The following is a 16,971-nucleotide window of genomic DNA, read 5'->3' as shown; positions in this document are numbered from 1 at the left end:
AAAAATAAATAGATTAATTATATAAGCAAGTGAAAGGAAACATTAAGAGAGACAAATAGTTTTATTTTAAAATACTTAGTCTAGGTTAGTCTAGGTTCCTGTAAAATTAAGTATGACAGCTTCTCTGGTCTCTGCACCATTTACTAGACTTGCCGTACAGAGTTCTCTCTCCCTCCCAGGGCAGCCTGTTTAAGACAGAGCTGATGTGATGACCATAATTAGGTCTTTGGAGAGAAATTAGATCAAGACATTACTGGCTGCTTCCAGCTGGTGAAGAGAAGGACCACACTTTCTTCAGACGATCTTTTCCAAAAAATTATGCTGTTTATGCTGCTGTTTTCTCCCAGCCAAACAAGATACCTCTCAGCCCCCTCTAAACAGCCAAGGAAAATTATGCAAACATCTCCATGGCCACAGAAAATCTACCCTATCCTAGCAGGCCGAAGGACATGACGGACGGGAAAGAAATCGTAGGTTTAGGGACAATTCTCGGTGAGGCAAAATGTTGGTAGCTTGACAAATTCATTATACTGGCTGAGCCAACAGGTAATTTCAGAGCTTTATCCTTACTGTGTATTGGTGTTCCCTGGAATTTTCCATTGTGTTGTACCTCCTCTGGCCTCCCTGGGAGAAGTCGTCCAGTTGTTTATCCTCATCTGAGTGGCTGGGTCAGCTCTTCACGGGCACCAGCTGTTGCCTAACAGAAACTCTCATGGCTGCTGTTGCTAAGCTTAGCTTGTGTGGTGCCTTCTGGGCTATGGAGGGGTTACTGGGGGTATTAAGGATGCCCTGTGGGGTGGGTTCATGAGCCAAAGAAGCCACCAGTGGGCTTGGAATCCTGGAAGAACACAGGGAAGGAGGGGATGAACCAAAATGGAGAGATGGGTTTTACAAAAGGCTGGCCTTAAACTCTGGAACTCTGCAGTTGGTACATTTGGTTCTGATGGTTCCAAATAGAGCTTTTCAATTAGGAGTGTTGCTTACACTGCTTTCCATGCCTTTTACAATAACTAGATTGAGTATGTGAACATGTGTCTGGAACATCTCTCCCACTAAGAGTTTTTATCTGAATCAAATGGGAGTGAGGTGGACCTCAAACTAATTTTTTACTGAAGAGTGGGGAAATATATAATGTGAGCAGAAACCTCCCAAAGATGACAGTTGTCAAAACTGTGTCCAGTCATTCAAAAACCCATAGATTTGAATTTGTGCTCAAAACAAAACAAAGCACAGCATAAAATTTCAACTAAGGGAGAAGGCATTTCCCCCATCGGTGTCCCAGGCACAGGGGGCTGAAATGCAGGCGCCTCCCACCCTAGCCGCTCTGGATGGGGATTTAGGAACCAAAATGTGTGCTGCCCGGCAGCTGTCTCTCTCAGATAGTAACCTCCCCACCCACGGTAACATTCTCCCTCCCGTCCTCTTCCTTGAAAATCCTCTCTCCCTTCACACGACCTCATCGCTCTCCCAACCTCCCAGAGCAGCCCGCCTGGAAAAGACCGGGAGTGACCAAGGAGAGGCCCCGTGGCCAGAGATTGGATCGACCTGGAGCTGAGCCTGGTCCTTATGCCCTCATTCCTCTCTTGCTTCTCTTTCTTCTTTCCAGGGTGAAATGGGACCAAAGGGCGAGCCCGGGATAGCAGGCCCCCGGGGGCCCACAGGAAGACCAGGAAAACGAGGCAAGCAGGTACGGATCCCAGGGCTCACCGGACCTCCTGACCTGGGGTGCGGGTGTAGAGAGGTGGGCAGGGTGGGGCGGACAGGTCAGGGACGTTGCGGGGACACAGCCTCCAGCATCCTCTGGGCTGGGGGGCAGGACAGCACCCCTTCCGGGGCGCCTGGGCTGTCCACCGAGGCGGGAGTTAGAGGCGAATGGGGTAGGACGCCCGTCCAGCTGTGTCAAGGCTAGAGGCAGGAGTGGGTCTTCGGTTCCTAAGAACAGGTCCGTCTTATCCAAGGCAACTGGGAGTGGAAATCAGATCTGCTCGTTCGCCCAGAAAACCTGCTTTTTGCCTCAGTGCCCCAGACCGAGATGGAGTTCTGGAATCAGCCCAGATATTTCCCTGCTGTTCAAGGATCTGCTGGGTCTCAGCAATAGGGTGCTTTCTCCTCACTCAAGATCCCCATTTGTAAATGACCCCTTTATTGGCACTATTCAGGGTTTAGGGAAAGTTTTCATTCTGAATTCCCCTGGTCAGCAGGCTCTTGTGTCAAACCATGTGATGTGAGCTCTCCCCAGGGCCTCAGAGAACCTCTCCCCTTTGCTCAAATGAGACGTGCACCCCTTACTCTTTTGGTTGCCAGTCTGTTGGCTTTTTACCTCCTTTCCCATTATACATGTAATATATGATCATCACAGAAAACAGAATATTCAGAAAACTAGGAAGGAAATCATCTAAAGACCTAACACCCAGGCACAACCATGTTACCATGTATGTATACTTCCTTCCAGTATTATTGCTTCCGTGGACTTTCTAGTCATTTGTTCCTTTTATATCCGATATATACTTATTGTATCCTAAATTTTTAACTTAAAAATCACAACACACACATTTTAACTTGTTACTGCATTCATTAAGCACTCTTACTCTTAAACATTTTTTTAAATCTTTGCATCGATTTTGGTAAATGAGTAACCAGAGTAGATAGCTTGGACAAGAGAAGCCTAACCAAATTATAAATAATGCTGAGAAGTGAACGTGTTTGGGCACATTTCCATTCTTTCCTTAGGCTAGATCTGTGGCTTTCAGACTCTAGCTTCCATCAGAATCATCTTGGGGGCCGATTAAATACAGATTCCCTGCCCCGGGTGCACTGGTGGTGGTCCCAAGTGTGCCTCTCCTCTTCCCCAATGTCGAGGCCTTACTTCCCAAAGACTCTGATACAACTGGGGCTGCAGCATAGGTTGTTGTTGTTTATAAAGCCCCACATGAATCTAATGTGCACCGGGATTCAGAACCACGGTAACACTACAAAGCCAATTCTGGCCTTTTCGAAATGAACTTAGGAATGACATAGACTCCAACCTGATGAATCAGCTTCCACGATGACTTTTGAAGTCACAATGTTCCAGTTTAATTTTTAAAGATTTACAGTTGGTGGCAAGGCCGTGGGTAGCCACAATGATGCCACAGATAACCAATTTCCTAAAAACTTAAAAATCACAACCAATTTCCCAAAAACAATTCACAATGATGCCACAGATACCAATTTCCTAAAAACTAGGCTCAGAAAAAGAAGAAAAACAGGAAAAATCTTTTCAAAAATATCGTTTTCTCCGCTACTGCTGCATTCCATCCAGAAAGTGTTAAGCTTGGGGTTCGAGAAGCCGGTTGGCTTCTGTCATCTAGTTCTTTCCTTGGGCAGTGTTTGTCTTGTCCTGGTTAGGGCCGAAGCCAAGAAGGCTCTTTCTTGATCCTGTTGAGAATGATTCTGTCGGAGCAATCTTAAAAACGACACCAGAACCACATCTGGGAGCTCAGAGAAGTTAGGGAAATGAGCTCATCTTCCTCCAAAGACGTTATAGACACCCGACTGTGCTCCAGCCGAGACTGGACTCGTCAGCCTTGGGAGCGGGCCATGGTACTTTCTTTTTGTCATGAATTAATTGCCTAGTAGAGTCTCACATACAGAGTGTTTGTTGAGCCATGGTGCTAAGAGTCTCTGGAGGTTATGGAAAGTCAACCCAAATCCTGGAATCAGAAATCCGGAAGGGGATCCAGGAGTAAGAACTTCAGATCCAGAAGGACATTAGAGACCACCGACCCAATTCCCTGCATGTAGTCACCAGAAAACCAGGGGCCAGGGAAGTGGCCTGACCACCCAGGACCCCAGCCAAGCCAGCTTCTAAGCAGGGTTAGAACCTGGAGACCTGAGACCAGCTTCCCCACAGCAATCTTCACATCACCCTCCTGCTTCAGGCCTGGCCTCCGGGCAGACCCAGGACAGCAGCTCTTTATCACACAGATCTTCAGTTGCGGAGACACAACTTCCTTGACGGGAATCACCAGACTTGGTGGCAGTAAAGGAATAAAGAATGCTTTTCCTGGAAAGCGCTGCTCAATGAGTCTTGCTCACAGGGACGGGGCTCTTCTGAATAGATGACTGAGCAGCAGAATATCTGATTACCGCTGAGGTCAGAACAAGGAGCGCTTCCAGCTCCTTCAAGCTGTGGCACTTCCTGTGCTCAGAGCCAGCTGATGTGGCTCTTAGAAAAACAAGCCTTCGCTGTGGCTATATTAAGACGGTGTGACTTCCTTTGCCATCTGGGACCCATCTTGGTTGCCTCACGGAATGCTAAGGCAAGGCTTAAGACTCCTTCCATGAGGGTGGAACTGGAGACAAACTCTGACCTCATGATCCCGCATTAAGTGTTTAAGAGCTCCTTGGACATTGCCGAGAGAACCCCCAGGGCCATGTTGACAAGGCGGCAGGTCACACATCACATGGTGGTGAAAGGCGTGCCCGGCCTGCCTGTTCCCCAGGCTTGGGGAAGGTTACGTTTCATTAGATGGTCAAGGTAGCCACAGCACAAGGGTATGAAGGGGACCAGGCCAAAGCCATCAGGCACCAGTCACCATCCTGGTCGGGCCCCGGGCAAGAGTGGACAGTTAACAAATGGCTTGGGGGAAGGATCTACAGGTGTGCCAGCCTTGGTTTCTGGGGTCATTCCTAAGGGCAGCTCTGGGGGGAGGTGTGTGCTCTTAACCCTCCCAGAGCAGACAGCAAAGAGGACATGCTGTGTGGAAAGACTATACCTGCAGGTGTGCCTCTCGTTAAGAATCAGGACTTTTCTAACTGTGGAAAAAAGATGAAACCAAGCCAATTGCTATGATAATCAGCTTGGCCCACAAAGCCCTTGATTCTGTGCAAACCACTTTTTCACCTTTGAGATCTCTGTTAGCCTCACAGCAAGCCTGTGCAGATGTGTATTGCCTGGCCCCATTTCACAGATGAGAAAACTGAGGCACAGAGCAACAACATGAGTTACCCAGGGTCTCATGGCCAAGATGAAAACCCAGATCTCTCAACCTAGAGCCAACAAACTACATCCGCTTTGTGTGTTCAGCTTCTCCTCCTTCCCCATTTGGTCTGGGGAAAGGAGGTGAACAAAACAGATTTTGGCCCGCAGGGAGCTTCTGTCTCCTGGAGAGACACAGAGGGAATGACCACACGAACAATGGTAGTTATGATCAGGGATAAAGGCCGTGAAGGAAAAGGGCCTATGACAGGGAGAACTGACTTGGTCAGGCAAGGTCAAGGAAGGCTTTGCCGCAACTGTATTTTAGCTGGGAGCTGAAGGATGGGAGGGAGTTAACTAGGCAGAAGGGTAGGAAGAGGGGCTTGGGGCCGAGAGAAGAGTCTTGAGAAGGGAAAGAAAAGGCATGGTGTTGTTGAAGACCAAAAACGCCAAAAGGCTGGGACACGCGTGGAAAGCCTGGCCGTGCAGGGCTGTGGAGGCTGCAGTAAGGAGCTGGGTCTTTATCCTGAGAGCAGCGGGAGGCCACGGGGCTGGAACAGCTCTTGTGCTGAAACAGAAATTGTCCTGATGAGCAGGCAGAGGCCTGATGCCAGGTGACTGGCCTAAATCCCTGCTCTTTCCTGAGCCTTTCTTTCCTCACCTGCCCAGTGAGGGGTGTGGTTTGGATTGGTTCCTATTCTCTGTCAGGTGCTATGTGTCTAGGACAGAGCAAGAAGTGATGTCTGTAGAAAACAAATTTACTGTTACCAGAGAGGAGAGGGATGGGGGGAGGGGCATATTAGGGGTATGGGATTAACAGATACACACTACTATACATAAAATAGATAAGCAGCAAGGATTTACCGTGTAGCACAGGGAACTATACTCAATATTCTGTAATGACCTATAATGGAATATAATCTCCAAAAAAACCCCACCAAATCACTACGATGTACACCTGAAACTAACACAATATTGTAAATCAACTATACTTCAATTTTTTCAAAAAAAGTAATGTCTATAAACATGCATCCATCACTGTCTCAAATGTCACTTGCCCTGAGGTTTTTAGGAGCTTGCTGGTCCCTCTGGGACCTCTGGGACTGCATCCTCCCCCCTGCTCCAAAGTGCAAGGTGGTCCCTAATTTAGAGATGAACGGGGGAGGAGGTTTGCCATGTCCTGCTCTTATAACGGGCTCTGCCTTTCTCTCTGTCAGGGGCAGAAGGGAGATAGTGGAGTTATGGGCCCACCAGGCAAACCTGGGCCTTCTGGTCAACCTGGCCGTCCGGGAGCCCCAGGCCCCCCGGGTCCCCCGTCTGCAGGTAAGAGCTACACTGCTTCACCTGATCCACACTGTTGCCCTCCTGGCCAGCCTCCCAGAGAGCACAGGGAGATGTCAGCAGAGGCCTGCCTTGTGTTCTGAGTTGGAAAATGCCTGAAGCATTTCAATATATTTCTAATTTATCCACAATTAGGCCCATTCAAATTTTACACGAGAGAGATAAACACTATTCTGGCTTTGTTTTTGCACTTTGGAGAACAAATAGAGGAGTGAAAAAGAAAAAAAAAAAAATCACATTGGTGATGTCATTTACACTTTAAGTGAAAAATAACAGGCAAGTATTTCATCAACTAACACCCTTTTCTAGAAAAACGTTTCATGGCTCCAAGCAATGCTCTTAAACCTAGAAGTAAAGATGACATTGCAAATTTTTCTGTCTTACACAGTGTTATAAAAGAGTCTTTACAGATTTGCATCGAATATAGAAAGAAATCACTACAAAGGAATGAGAGTCTACCATTGAAGAGTGTACAGGTACACTGTTACCTTGTTTCACCTTGTTTAATTTGAGGAGCTAAGCCTTTTATTTAGTTTGTCAGCTCAAAGGAAGGCCTTCATAGCACATCATCTATATAAACACAGCATCTCTAGGTCCAAGAATACTGTTTACTGACTGTGCAAGATTCTTTGTCCTCGGTTATACGAAAGGAATCAAAATTTTTATTCTAATTCTTTTCTTAAGAAAATGAAGGCATTTAAAAATCCCAAAGTGCACTTTTCCCCACTGTGGGGAAGTGTTTACAACCACATCATGGGAAGGTCAAGAAATGTCATTCTGTTAATCCTTTAAACCAAATGAAAACTGGCTCTGAGACTCCAACCTGCTAGGATGCCAGGGAAATTCAATCTCAGGCATTAATGGGGTTCTCTCCACTTCTTCAGCTGCCACAGAACCGTGGGGCAAAGATCCTGGGGAGTTATGGCAGATAAACATCACGGGAGGTCCCTCCAGCCGTTCATCTGCCCCATCCACCTCTGAAGTACCTGTTGCCCAAGGCCACACGGTCAGACATGTGACCACATTCCTCACGCCAGGCTTGGTTATCAGATCATCTCCAAGCCTGAGAATCCTGGTCCCCAAGGTTCAACCTTCCCAGGAAGGCCCCACAGCCATTCCTCCTGAGACCTTGGCTCTCCTTCAGGATTTGGGGGTCCCCGTCCTCCCACATGTGGGGTGATCCCTCCTTTTCTGTCCTCCAGCCCCTCCCTCCTCACACTCCTCATACAGCGCCGCCCCCTTAGGAGCTTTTCTCTTTTGAGAACAGAAGGCAGAAGTCTTCAAACAGTACCTGTTTCTCAGCAAGAGCAAGAAAGCACAAAGTCTTGCCACCTCCTTGAAGTCGGGAAGGAAAAAATAACGGAAGAACAAACATCAATTACTGTGATGAGTTATCCTGCCACCCTTATTTCTAACTGTTAGGGGAGCTTGATTGAGATGCAGCTCAGGCCCTGTGTCCATGCCCAGACCCTGTTTCCCTGCATTGACTGCATGATCTGGATGAAGATTCTTCCAGCCAGTCCTTTCCCTCCTTGGTTCGGACGCATAACGTTCCACTTGAGCCCATGACCCTGAGCTGCCAACCCCAGAGACTGGGAGCGCAGCCTGAAGCCCGGGTTTTGCCTTTGGAAGGGATGCTCTGGACCCCTGGGGTATTTAGGAGCTCACAAAACTGAGGAATAGCCAGGAGGCGTGCGGTTGGGGGGCGTCCTCAGCAAACTAAGACCTCACTGGTCTCACTGTGTGTATCTGACTTGAATCCCGGTTCCCTCCTAGGGCCTGGGGGGGGGGCGGTGGTGAGAAGGGCAGGGCCTGGAGACCCTCAGCAGCTCCCTCAGATGCCCGCTGTTTTGTCTTGCCGACCCCATCCCTGTAGCAGGGCCAACGTAATCCTGTTTTCTCTCCTTGGTCCTCTAGCACCTTGTCTTTCAGCCTGGTATGCCCACCCCCTTTCCTCTCTACCACTCCATCCTCTGCCAGATCCCAGCCTCAGTGCCCTCTGCCCTCCAGTGGACTCTGCTGTCTGCTGAGCTGGAGCATATTCCTACAGTCCCTCTGGGTCCACGTGGCCTGAAATAGTGTTCCCGTCATCCCCTGGTCCAGGGGTCCCCAACCCCCAGGCCTGTTAGGAGCCAGGCCGCACAGCAGGAGGTGAGTGGCGAGCGAGCGAAGCTTCATCTGCCGCTCCCCATCGCTCGCATTACCGCCTGGACCATCCCCACCACCCCCTCGCCCCCGATCTGTGGAAAAATTGTCTTCCAGGAAACCGGTCCCTGGCGCCAAAAACGTTGGGGACCGCTGCTCTGGTCCACCCCACCAACTCCTCTCCTTCCTTCAATAAGGCCTTCTTGGTCCCTAACGGGATGACTCTCCTTCCCTTGGGCCCCAGTCCCACGTTGCATCTGCTACGGCCCCTCCGCTGTTAACTGTTTTCTGCAGATGTGTTTCCTCTTCCTTCTAGATGGCAGGTCCTTGAGGCAGGGTCTTGGCCAAGTCAGCTTTGCATCCGCATGGCACCGGGCAGGTGGGGTGCGTGGGGCTGGCCCCTGCAGGTGCTCACACGCCTGGCCTGCTTTGACTCTCGGGCTGTCCCACCTGGATTATTGCATGGCAGCCAAACAGGATGCGGGCCAGCTCCTTGACTGATGTCCCCTCCCTGTGCCTTCCTTTGGGTCATTTCCCTTCTGGGGAACCTCCCAGAGTGAGGCTGCTGAAGAAAATGGGGCAGGAATCCTGCTCTTTAGAAATGTTTTTGGGGGGATGGGTAGAGAAGGAGAGGGAGGAGTTTACAAGAGACCTTCCTGTGCCCGGGACCGGTTGGATCATCTTCAGGAGTTGGAACAGGCCTCCAAAGCGATTTCTGAGACTACCTTTGAGAGCCTGATAAAGTTCCACTCTCAGGAAAAAAAATGTGTCTACCTACAGCCAAGATTCTGCTCACTGCATCCCAGAGCTCCAGACCCCCTGCCCCCGATCCATCTTGGGATATCCTCAGGCTCTGTGGGCCCCAGGTTAAACTGCCTGGTCTGGTCCATCCCTCTCTTTATAGATGGGAACTCTGAGCCTCAGAGATCACAGAGATTCCCCAAGGTCACAGAGCTGACTGGTGGCCACTCCTGGTCCAGAACTGGTCTGTGACTCCTGGTCCCGAGACCCTCCCACGTAGCCGTGCAGCTTCTGCAGGGGCAGAGTGGGATGGGGGTGACATGGAGACGACCCCGTGGTTCCTCTGCCTTCTCCCAGGTTACCCCTCGGACGTGCTCCCACTGCAGCGGCCAGTGGCGATGGGAAGCTCCCTCAGCAAAGATGGAGAGCTGGGTCCTCCGGCTGCCGGGGGTGGGGGAGAGGCTGCCTGCTGGACAAGCTCCGAGGAGCTGAGTTGGGGAAGTTAGGGTTGCTGTGCCCTTCAGTGCCGCCTGGCAGGAAGCAGGCAGGGGTAACGGAGGCCCTTGGACAGCTGGGAGGAAGCGGCAGGGAAATGGTGGCGGGGGGGAAGGGGGGCAGGAAGCAAGCTCCCTGCCACATCCTGTCATCCTATCTGGAGGCCACCTCTGCTTCTGGTGCCTGGTGCTGGGGGGCGGGACGGTTCTGGGGAGGTGGAGGGGGCAGGAGCTTCTCATTACCCAAGTTAACCAAGGAGGAGGGGCTGGGGACGGGGGAGGGAACCACGGCAAAATGCCTTTAGGATGTAATTTGCAATAACCAAATTACAAATTTGGCTGAGTCCTTCCTGATCCCAGACAGGGCGTAAGTGAATCATTGTGGTACCTGGGAATTGCCAGCTTCCTGCGAGCATCAGTATTCCTGGACACGTGTCTTTTGAATGGCATAGTGTTAAGTCAAACATGAACTCAAATCTCAGCCTCACCACTAATTAGCTGGATAATGGGACAAACTCCTGAGTCTCTCTGAGGCTGTGGTTCTGGAGGAGAAGTTGGCGGTCACAGAGCCTGCTGGAAGGCGGCTCCCATGCTCTCCCGTCCTTGGTTAACTCCCCAGAACATTCCTGAGCTGGTGGGGTCTCTGTCCCTCCAAGCATGAGACTGGTGTCCCTCCCAGATTGTATTTGTATTTCTTGTTAGAATGAGCGACCATAACTTGGTTAAGATGCTGGCAAGCCTCCCTTCCCGGCAGGCTGGCAGCATTCCCATCTTGGACATGTCTGTCCACCGGCTCAGGAAGGCTCAGGGTGTGGGCATTCCCGCTGGGGTCTCCTCCTCCAGCTGCAGCTGCTTCCTCGGGGTTCTGACCAGACCTCTCTCCCCGGGGTCATTTTTTCCCCACCCTTGTGGGATCTGCAAACCATGTCCCCAATTGCTGACTGCCCTCGATACAGTAATACAACCTGAAACCGATGATTGGCTGATCTCCAAGCTCCCCCTTATTTTCCCAGCAGGAGGGGTACTTACTTATTTCTGTTTTCGGTGCCCATCTTTTCCTCTCTTTCTTCTCTCCCTGTTGGTGGCTCTGGCTCTAGCACTTTTCTGCCAGCCGGAGTGGGACCTCTAGTCTTTTCTGAAGACCTTCCCTTTCCAGTTAGTCTGCATTCATTCATTCAGTTATCAAACATGTACTGTGCCCCTACTTTGTGCCACGCCCTGGTGAGTGAAAACAGGCATCCACCTGCCTTTGTGGAGCTGACATTCTCCTGGGGGAGATCCAGCTGGCCTGGATAATCTCACAGCGAATAGAATCACAGAGATAAGTGCCAGGAAGAAAAGGCCGGGGGAACTAAGAAACTGTACTCAGTGTGAACAGGATGGAGTGTGAGGCTTCAGAAAGGCTTCCCTGAGGAAGTGATGTATGAGCCCCGATCAGGAGTGAGCCAGGAGGCGCCTGGGAAGGGAGGGATGGTGGGTGAAGAGGAGGATAGTCTGGTGGGGGGTTTTGTGCAAAGACCATTTCCCGAGACCAACAGCTCTCAACCTCGGTGCCCACTCGTGAGAGCTTTGAAAAGCGCAGATGCCTGTGTTCCATTCTCAGCGGTCCTGATGGAACTGGTCTGGAGTGTGGCCTGGGCATCAGGGCCTTTACAGGTCAAGGTGAGAACTACTACCCTAGTAGGCCTCCCACCTTTCAGGGAGTGAATTTCCTGATCATATCTTTTCCGGACACTTTTTTCAGCATCAGGTAAGAACAAATAGGCTGAGCATTTTCAAACGTTCCATTTCTTCCAGAAGAAATCAAAGAAACCCACATTCAGAAATCCCTTTGTTAAATTCCTATATATAAGAACAAAATAAAATGAGTTAAAAAATAATGAAAGTTATCAGCTAGCAATGCGCTCATCAGGAAGAAGTCCCCATTGATAATGGTCTAAACATAAATAGGGATGGTTTCCCTCCTACAACAAAGAAGTCCAGAGGTGGACAGAGGCTGGCTTTGGTTCAGCCTCTAGGTCTCGCTCTCAGGGCCCCAGGCCCCATGAGGCCCTGGTCTTCCCTGCGATCTGGCTTCTCTTCTCACACTTTTTACTTCATTGTTGCAGCACGGCTGCTGCAGCACCCGACATCTTGTCTGTCTTCCAGACAGGAAGAAGGAGGAAGCTGTGTCTCCCTCCAGCTATGCTTCTCCCTTATCAGGATAGACTTCCCCAGACACTCACCCTTCTCCCACCACGGATCTTACATTGGCTGACACTGTGGCACATGGTCACCTCCAGGAGCAAGGGGGTCTGGGAAGTAGAATGCCCATCTGTCTGGTCTCTAAAGTATAGACAGAGGGAAGGGAGGAAGAGGGTTGGGAAAGGTGCTGCCACACCCAGTGTGGTTAAGGGACCCACACCTTGGACCAGAAATGTCTCTCTGGACCTCTCCTCCAGGCCTCCCTGAAACACTGTGGAGTTCAAACTTCTTTCTGTCGTGAAGGTTGCTGACACCTCCCTGGGCTGTTTGGTTTCCTCTTCCTTTGCTAGTAACAGCAGTCTGTTGCTTCCTAGGACACCTTGTAATGGGACCCAAAGGGGAAAGAGGATTTCCCGGGCCTCCAGGAAGATGTCTTTGTGGCCCTCCCATGAATGTGAATAACCCTTCCTACGGGGAGTCTGCATATGGGCCCAGTTCCCCACGAGTTCCTGTGGTAAGGCTCTTCTGGGTGGAATCTGGGGTGGTCATCCCTCAGGACTCTTCACATGACTGATGCTCCCCGGGCTTTGTAAAAGCCTTTTAGTAAAACTTATTTCCTCCGTTATACTGGGCACAAGCTCGTTATAGGAAATTGGAAAATAAGGGAAAATCAAAAGAAGAAAACCAAGGTTGCGGGTCTATTTTGGAGTATTTTCTTAGTCTTTTTTTTTTTTGGCTGTGCCGTACGTCTTGCAGGATCTTAGTTCCCTGACCAGGGATTGAACCCAGGCCTTGGCAGTGAGAGCGCAGAGTCCTAACCACCGGACTGCCAGGGAATTCCCTTCTTTGTCTTTCTTAAGAAAAAAAAAAAATTATAGAAAATTCAAATTAATACAAAAGCAGAACAAATAGTGTAAGGAACCTCTTTGTACTCTTTACCCAAGTTCAACAACTATTAACTCCCGGCTAATCTTGTTTCCTTTTTACGCTTACGACAGCCTACCTACCTTAGATTATTTTAAAGTAAACCTGGACATCAATTCATAATTTGAATGGGTACGCAATACTCTGTCCATCATGTGGCTGTGCTGTGCTTTATTTAACCAGAGCCCAATTGTCAGATATGTATCAGGTGCTCCCAAGCTTTTCCCTGATATAAATAACACTGTAATGAATATTTTGAGTATAGGATTTTTGTTAAGAATCATTTCCAGATGTTGAATTACTTGATTAGATGACATCACCTTTTTATTTATGTCTTTGTAACATTTTTTAAAAAACATTTATTTATTTATTTGGCCGTGTCGAGTCTTAGTTGTGGCACGCGGGATCTTCGTTGCGGCACACGGGATCTTCGTTGCGGCGTGCAGGCTTAGTTGCCCCACGGCATGTGGGATCCTAGTTCCCCAAACAGGGATCGAACCTGCGTCCCCTGCATTGGAAGGCGGATTCTTAACCACTGGACCACCAGGGAAGTCCCCAAGTCTTTGTAACATTTTAAATGTTATAAATTTTAAACCATGGTAGATATCTTTATTTCAAACTCAGACATTAGGAACTGGATTGGGACCATGTGGGAATCAAGACATTGGTCCCCACTTCAGGAGGGATGCAGGAGTGTAAAAGCAAACCCCCCTTCTCACTGATCACCAGCCCAAGGTCAGGGACTGTTTCCTCGTCTGGCTCTTCCCCCGCCCTCCGTAGAAGTGTTTCCTGGAATCCTCACCAATGTTTCCTCTGGCAGATATTTGTGGTCAACAACCAGGAAGAGCTTGAGAGATTGAACACCCAAAATGCCATTGCCTTCCGCAGAGACCAGAGGTCTCTGTACTTCAAGGACAGCCTTGGCTGGCTCCCCATCCAGGTACTGGGCACTCAGCACACACCCCATCAGCAGAGGGACGCATCTCCAAAGGAAGGAGAGGCCTGGCGCAGAGCTTTCCGTGGGACTCTGAGCGCCCTCCCTCAGCCCGCCTCCGAGAGCTCTCCATGCCCCGGCTCCCCACATGGAGCTCTGCTCTGGGCCAAGGCGCCAGACAGGCTCCCAGCCCCGCACAGCCTTCCTGCCAACCACAGAGCTCTGGTTACAGGGGTGGAGTGCCCTTCCCCCACTGCCCTGCCCCCGCCCAGAGCCTCTGTCCCCGGTGCCCGGCTACCTGTCCCACCATACCAGTAACCGTGCTGTGTTTCTCTGGCCAGCTGACGCCTTTCTACCCTGTGGACTACCCCGTAGACCACCGCGGCTCCTGCGGGGACGGGGTCCTGCAGCCGGGGGAGGAGTGTGATGACGGGAACGGCGACGTGGGTGACGACTGCATCCGTGAGTGGCCCCAGCTTGAACCGTCGCCGGGTGGGGTCAGGCCAAGCCCCGGACACCAGCTGTGCTGGTTTGGGACAGTTCTAGAGCCAGAGCTGGGCTGCTGGGGGGACGACCCTCCCCACTCAGGCCAAACGTGAGCCCTCCCACCGTCCAAGCATGGCGATGGGGTTGCTGTCAAGGATCTTGGCCCCAGAGAAGCCACCGGGCCCTCCCTTTCTTTTGAATCCTACTTCTTGGCTAAACCCATGTTCTAATCCAAATTCTTATCAAAGATAAAGGTGATGCAGGACTGAGAGGCAGACGGGAGAAGGCAAGAATCTGAATCAGGACTCACTTTTAGCAGACAGAGTCCTCATAGCAGAGCTCTGTTTTGGGGGATCGGGCAGCTGGGCTACCTTCAGGCTTATGGATGCTACCGGGACAGGCAGGCAGCATAGGGCTGAAGCGTTGCTTTTCTTTCTTCTTTTTTTTATAAAAATCAAGTGACAAAAGCAGGAGGTAAGGTGGAAAGCATGAGCTTTAGATTCAGATAGAGTTCGGACGCAGGCTCTGGAAGCCACTGAGTCACCCTCAGGCTCAGAGAGGAGGCCACACGGTGAGTGGGGTGATGGAGGGCCTCACTTTCCCCAACTGAAAAATGGGTACGACCGCACCGAACGCTCAAGCCTTTAGATTCTGTGAGATTCTGCGAGCTGACGTGCGCATCGATTGTCTGGGTGCCGTGAGGGCTCGACATCCCTTCACTGCATTATTTTTAAAGTCCTGCTGTGAGAAGCCAGGGCTGGGGACGTGTAGGTGCAAAGGCAGGTTCCTCACCAGCAAGGAGCTCAGAGGAGGACGAGAGCGCGCAGGGGCAGGCGCGGGATGAAGCGTCTGGTTCTCTCCGCGTAGCTGCACTTCCCGTGACAGTTCCTGGGCGGTGATTCCTAGGATGCTGGCTCTGCCTGGAGTCCCCCTGCCCCTCGTGGAGGTGACACAGCAGGAAGGAACTAATAGGGTCTCAAAGCCCTGTAAAAATGAGGGTGGGTTCATACTCCTGGCCCCTCCCCTGGTGTGAGAGCAGAGACCCCGTGGAAGACGACGTTCTGGCTCCCGAGGGACGCAGGAAGCTCCCTGCAGACAGACAAGTGCCACCAAGGCTGTGACGTGCCCGGTGCTCCCCGTCTCCCTACCCTTACCTCGCGGGAACCCACGGTGGTCCTGCGACGGAAACTGTCCTCCCGTGGCATTGGGGTCTGAAGCTTTGTGGACATCCCTGCAGGAGGGTTCAGGCTCTGTGGGGTGGGGGGGGGGGGCTCCTTCAGGCCACATGGTCCCGTCAGGCTGTCCCCCACCCCCCTCTCAGGGCTTCACCTCCTGTGTCCCCTCAGGCTGTCGCCGGGCCTACTGTGGAGATGGTCACCGGCACAGGGGCGTGGAGGACTGTGACGGCTCTGACTTCGGCCACCTGACCTGCGAGACCTATCTCCCCGGGTAGGGACCACCTTGCGGGCTGCGACCACACCCCGGCCTCCCTCCCTCCTGCCTATTCTCTTTCCTTCACAAATATTCCTGAATGCCTCCTGTGTTCCTGGGGCTTTCTGGACTCTGAGGTATGGTGACACAGAACACATGCATGGTCCCTGCTCTCGTGGGGGGACAGTGCTAAACACAGAAACCCACACACCACTCAGAGCAGTCGCCCGCCCCCAGCTCCGCCTGGGCCCCGGGCTGCAGCTCACTGTGGCCCCTGGATGAGCAGCTTCATCCCCCGTTGCTCCCGTGACCACACTGGTCTCCTGGGAGTGGGCCTGCCCCGGAGCGGGGCCAGTGGAGGGGGGAGGTATCTGGGCATTTCAGAGAATCTAAGCATCTGTAACCTGAATTCTCTGGAACCACCGGGCAGGCCTGTGGGTACACATGAGATCCCACCAGCCTTAGTATCTAACTTTGGTGGCTCCAAGCTCCTCCCAGAAAACCCCAGGAATGTAGTCTTCCCTTCAAGCACCCCCTGCAGTTGTTTCTGAGACCCCTCAGTGGGTGTTCACGTGGCTCAGTATCCTGAGTGTCCTGGCCTCCACGAGGACATCTCCCAAGCCCGCTGAGGGCCTCTGCCCTGTGAGGCACGATCCCATGCCCAGAATGGGGTCTCCTGGGCTCCGTTCCCCCAGTCCTCACAGGACCAGAGTTGCGTAGCTTGTAGGGAAGGTAGGGAGGCCGCTCCTCTCCCAGTCCACATCCTGCTTCTCCCTTGGCCCCAGAGTGGATCCCTGGTTCCTCAGGAGTCCATCTGTCCAGCCGTTCCCTCCGCCCCACTCCTCTGTAGGCTTGGACCCAGGCCCTCGGCAGGGCTGGGGGACAGACACAAGGCCTGTCTCTCTCCTCCAAGGGGGTCTCCTCAATGCCCACCCCCAAACGCAGAGCAACAAATCAAACCAGGCTGGGGGAGCTCAAACCCCAAACTCCAAGCACTGTAGGCTGGGCCAGGACCCCACTGCATCTGTGTGTCTGTGTGCACTGCCCCTCCCTGAAGTAGAGAGGCTCCTGCCAGGCCCCAGCCGAAGGGTTGGCGGAAGGAGACCACTGGGTGTAGACAATCGGACCTGGGCTACAGGGACACGTGGAGCCCAGGGTTTACCCCCTGCTCTCTGTGGTTACTCTCTTAATCCCGAGAAGCCTCAGGGGATGCTTGCGAATGTGGGCGTGGTGTATCAATACAACACAATCTCGGAATTAGCGCTTGGGCTTACAGATGTGTAGCCTGTGCTCTCCAATATGGTAGCCCTCGGCCACATGTAGCTATTTAA

General features: G+C 51.7%; 1 protein-coding gene across 3 annotated transcripts in view; it reads left to right on the top strand.

The window, feature by feature from the left end:
• Positions 1 to 16,971, top strand: part of COLQ (collagen like tail subunit of asymmetric acetylcholinesterase) — a 67,261-nt gene that overhangs the window by 48,445 nt on the left and 1,845 nt on the right. For all 3 annotated transcript variants that reach the window (XM_059921938.1, XM_059921935.1, XM_059921937.1), the window contains 6 exons: positions 1,607 to 1,687; positions 6,178 to 6,283; positions 12,240 to 12,379; positions 13,610 to 13,729; positions 14,065 to 14,185; positions 15,556 to 15,658. In XM_059921938.1, coding sequence (XP_059777921.1) covers positions 1,607 to 1,687; positions 6,178 to 6,283; positions 12,240 to 12,379; positions 13,610 to 13,729; positions 14,065 to 14,185; positions 15,556 to 15,658 — 671 coding nt within the window. The remainder of the gene's footprint in view (positions 1 to 1,606; positions 1,688 to 6,177; positions 6,284 to 12,239; positions 12,380 to 13,609; positions 13,730 to 14,064; positions 14,186 to 15,555; positions 15,659 to 16,971) is intronic.

This window comes from Balaenoptera ricei, chromosome 4, assembly GCF_028023285.1.
Source record: "Balaenoptera ricei isolate mBalRic1 chromosome 4, mBalRic1.hap2, whole genome shotgun sequence".
Lineage (NCBI taxonomy): Eukaryota > Metazoa > Chordata > Mammalia > Artiodactyla > Balaenopteridae > Balaenoptera > Balaenoptera ricei.
The sequence above is the reverse complement of the archived record's forward strand: the minus strand, read 5'-3'. Positions and strand labels throughout refer to the sequence as shown.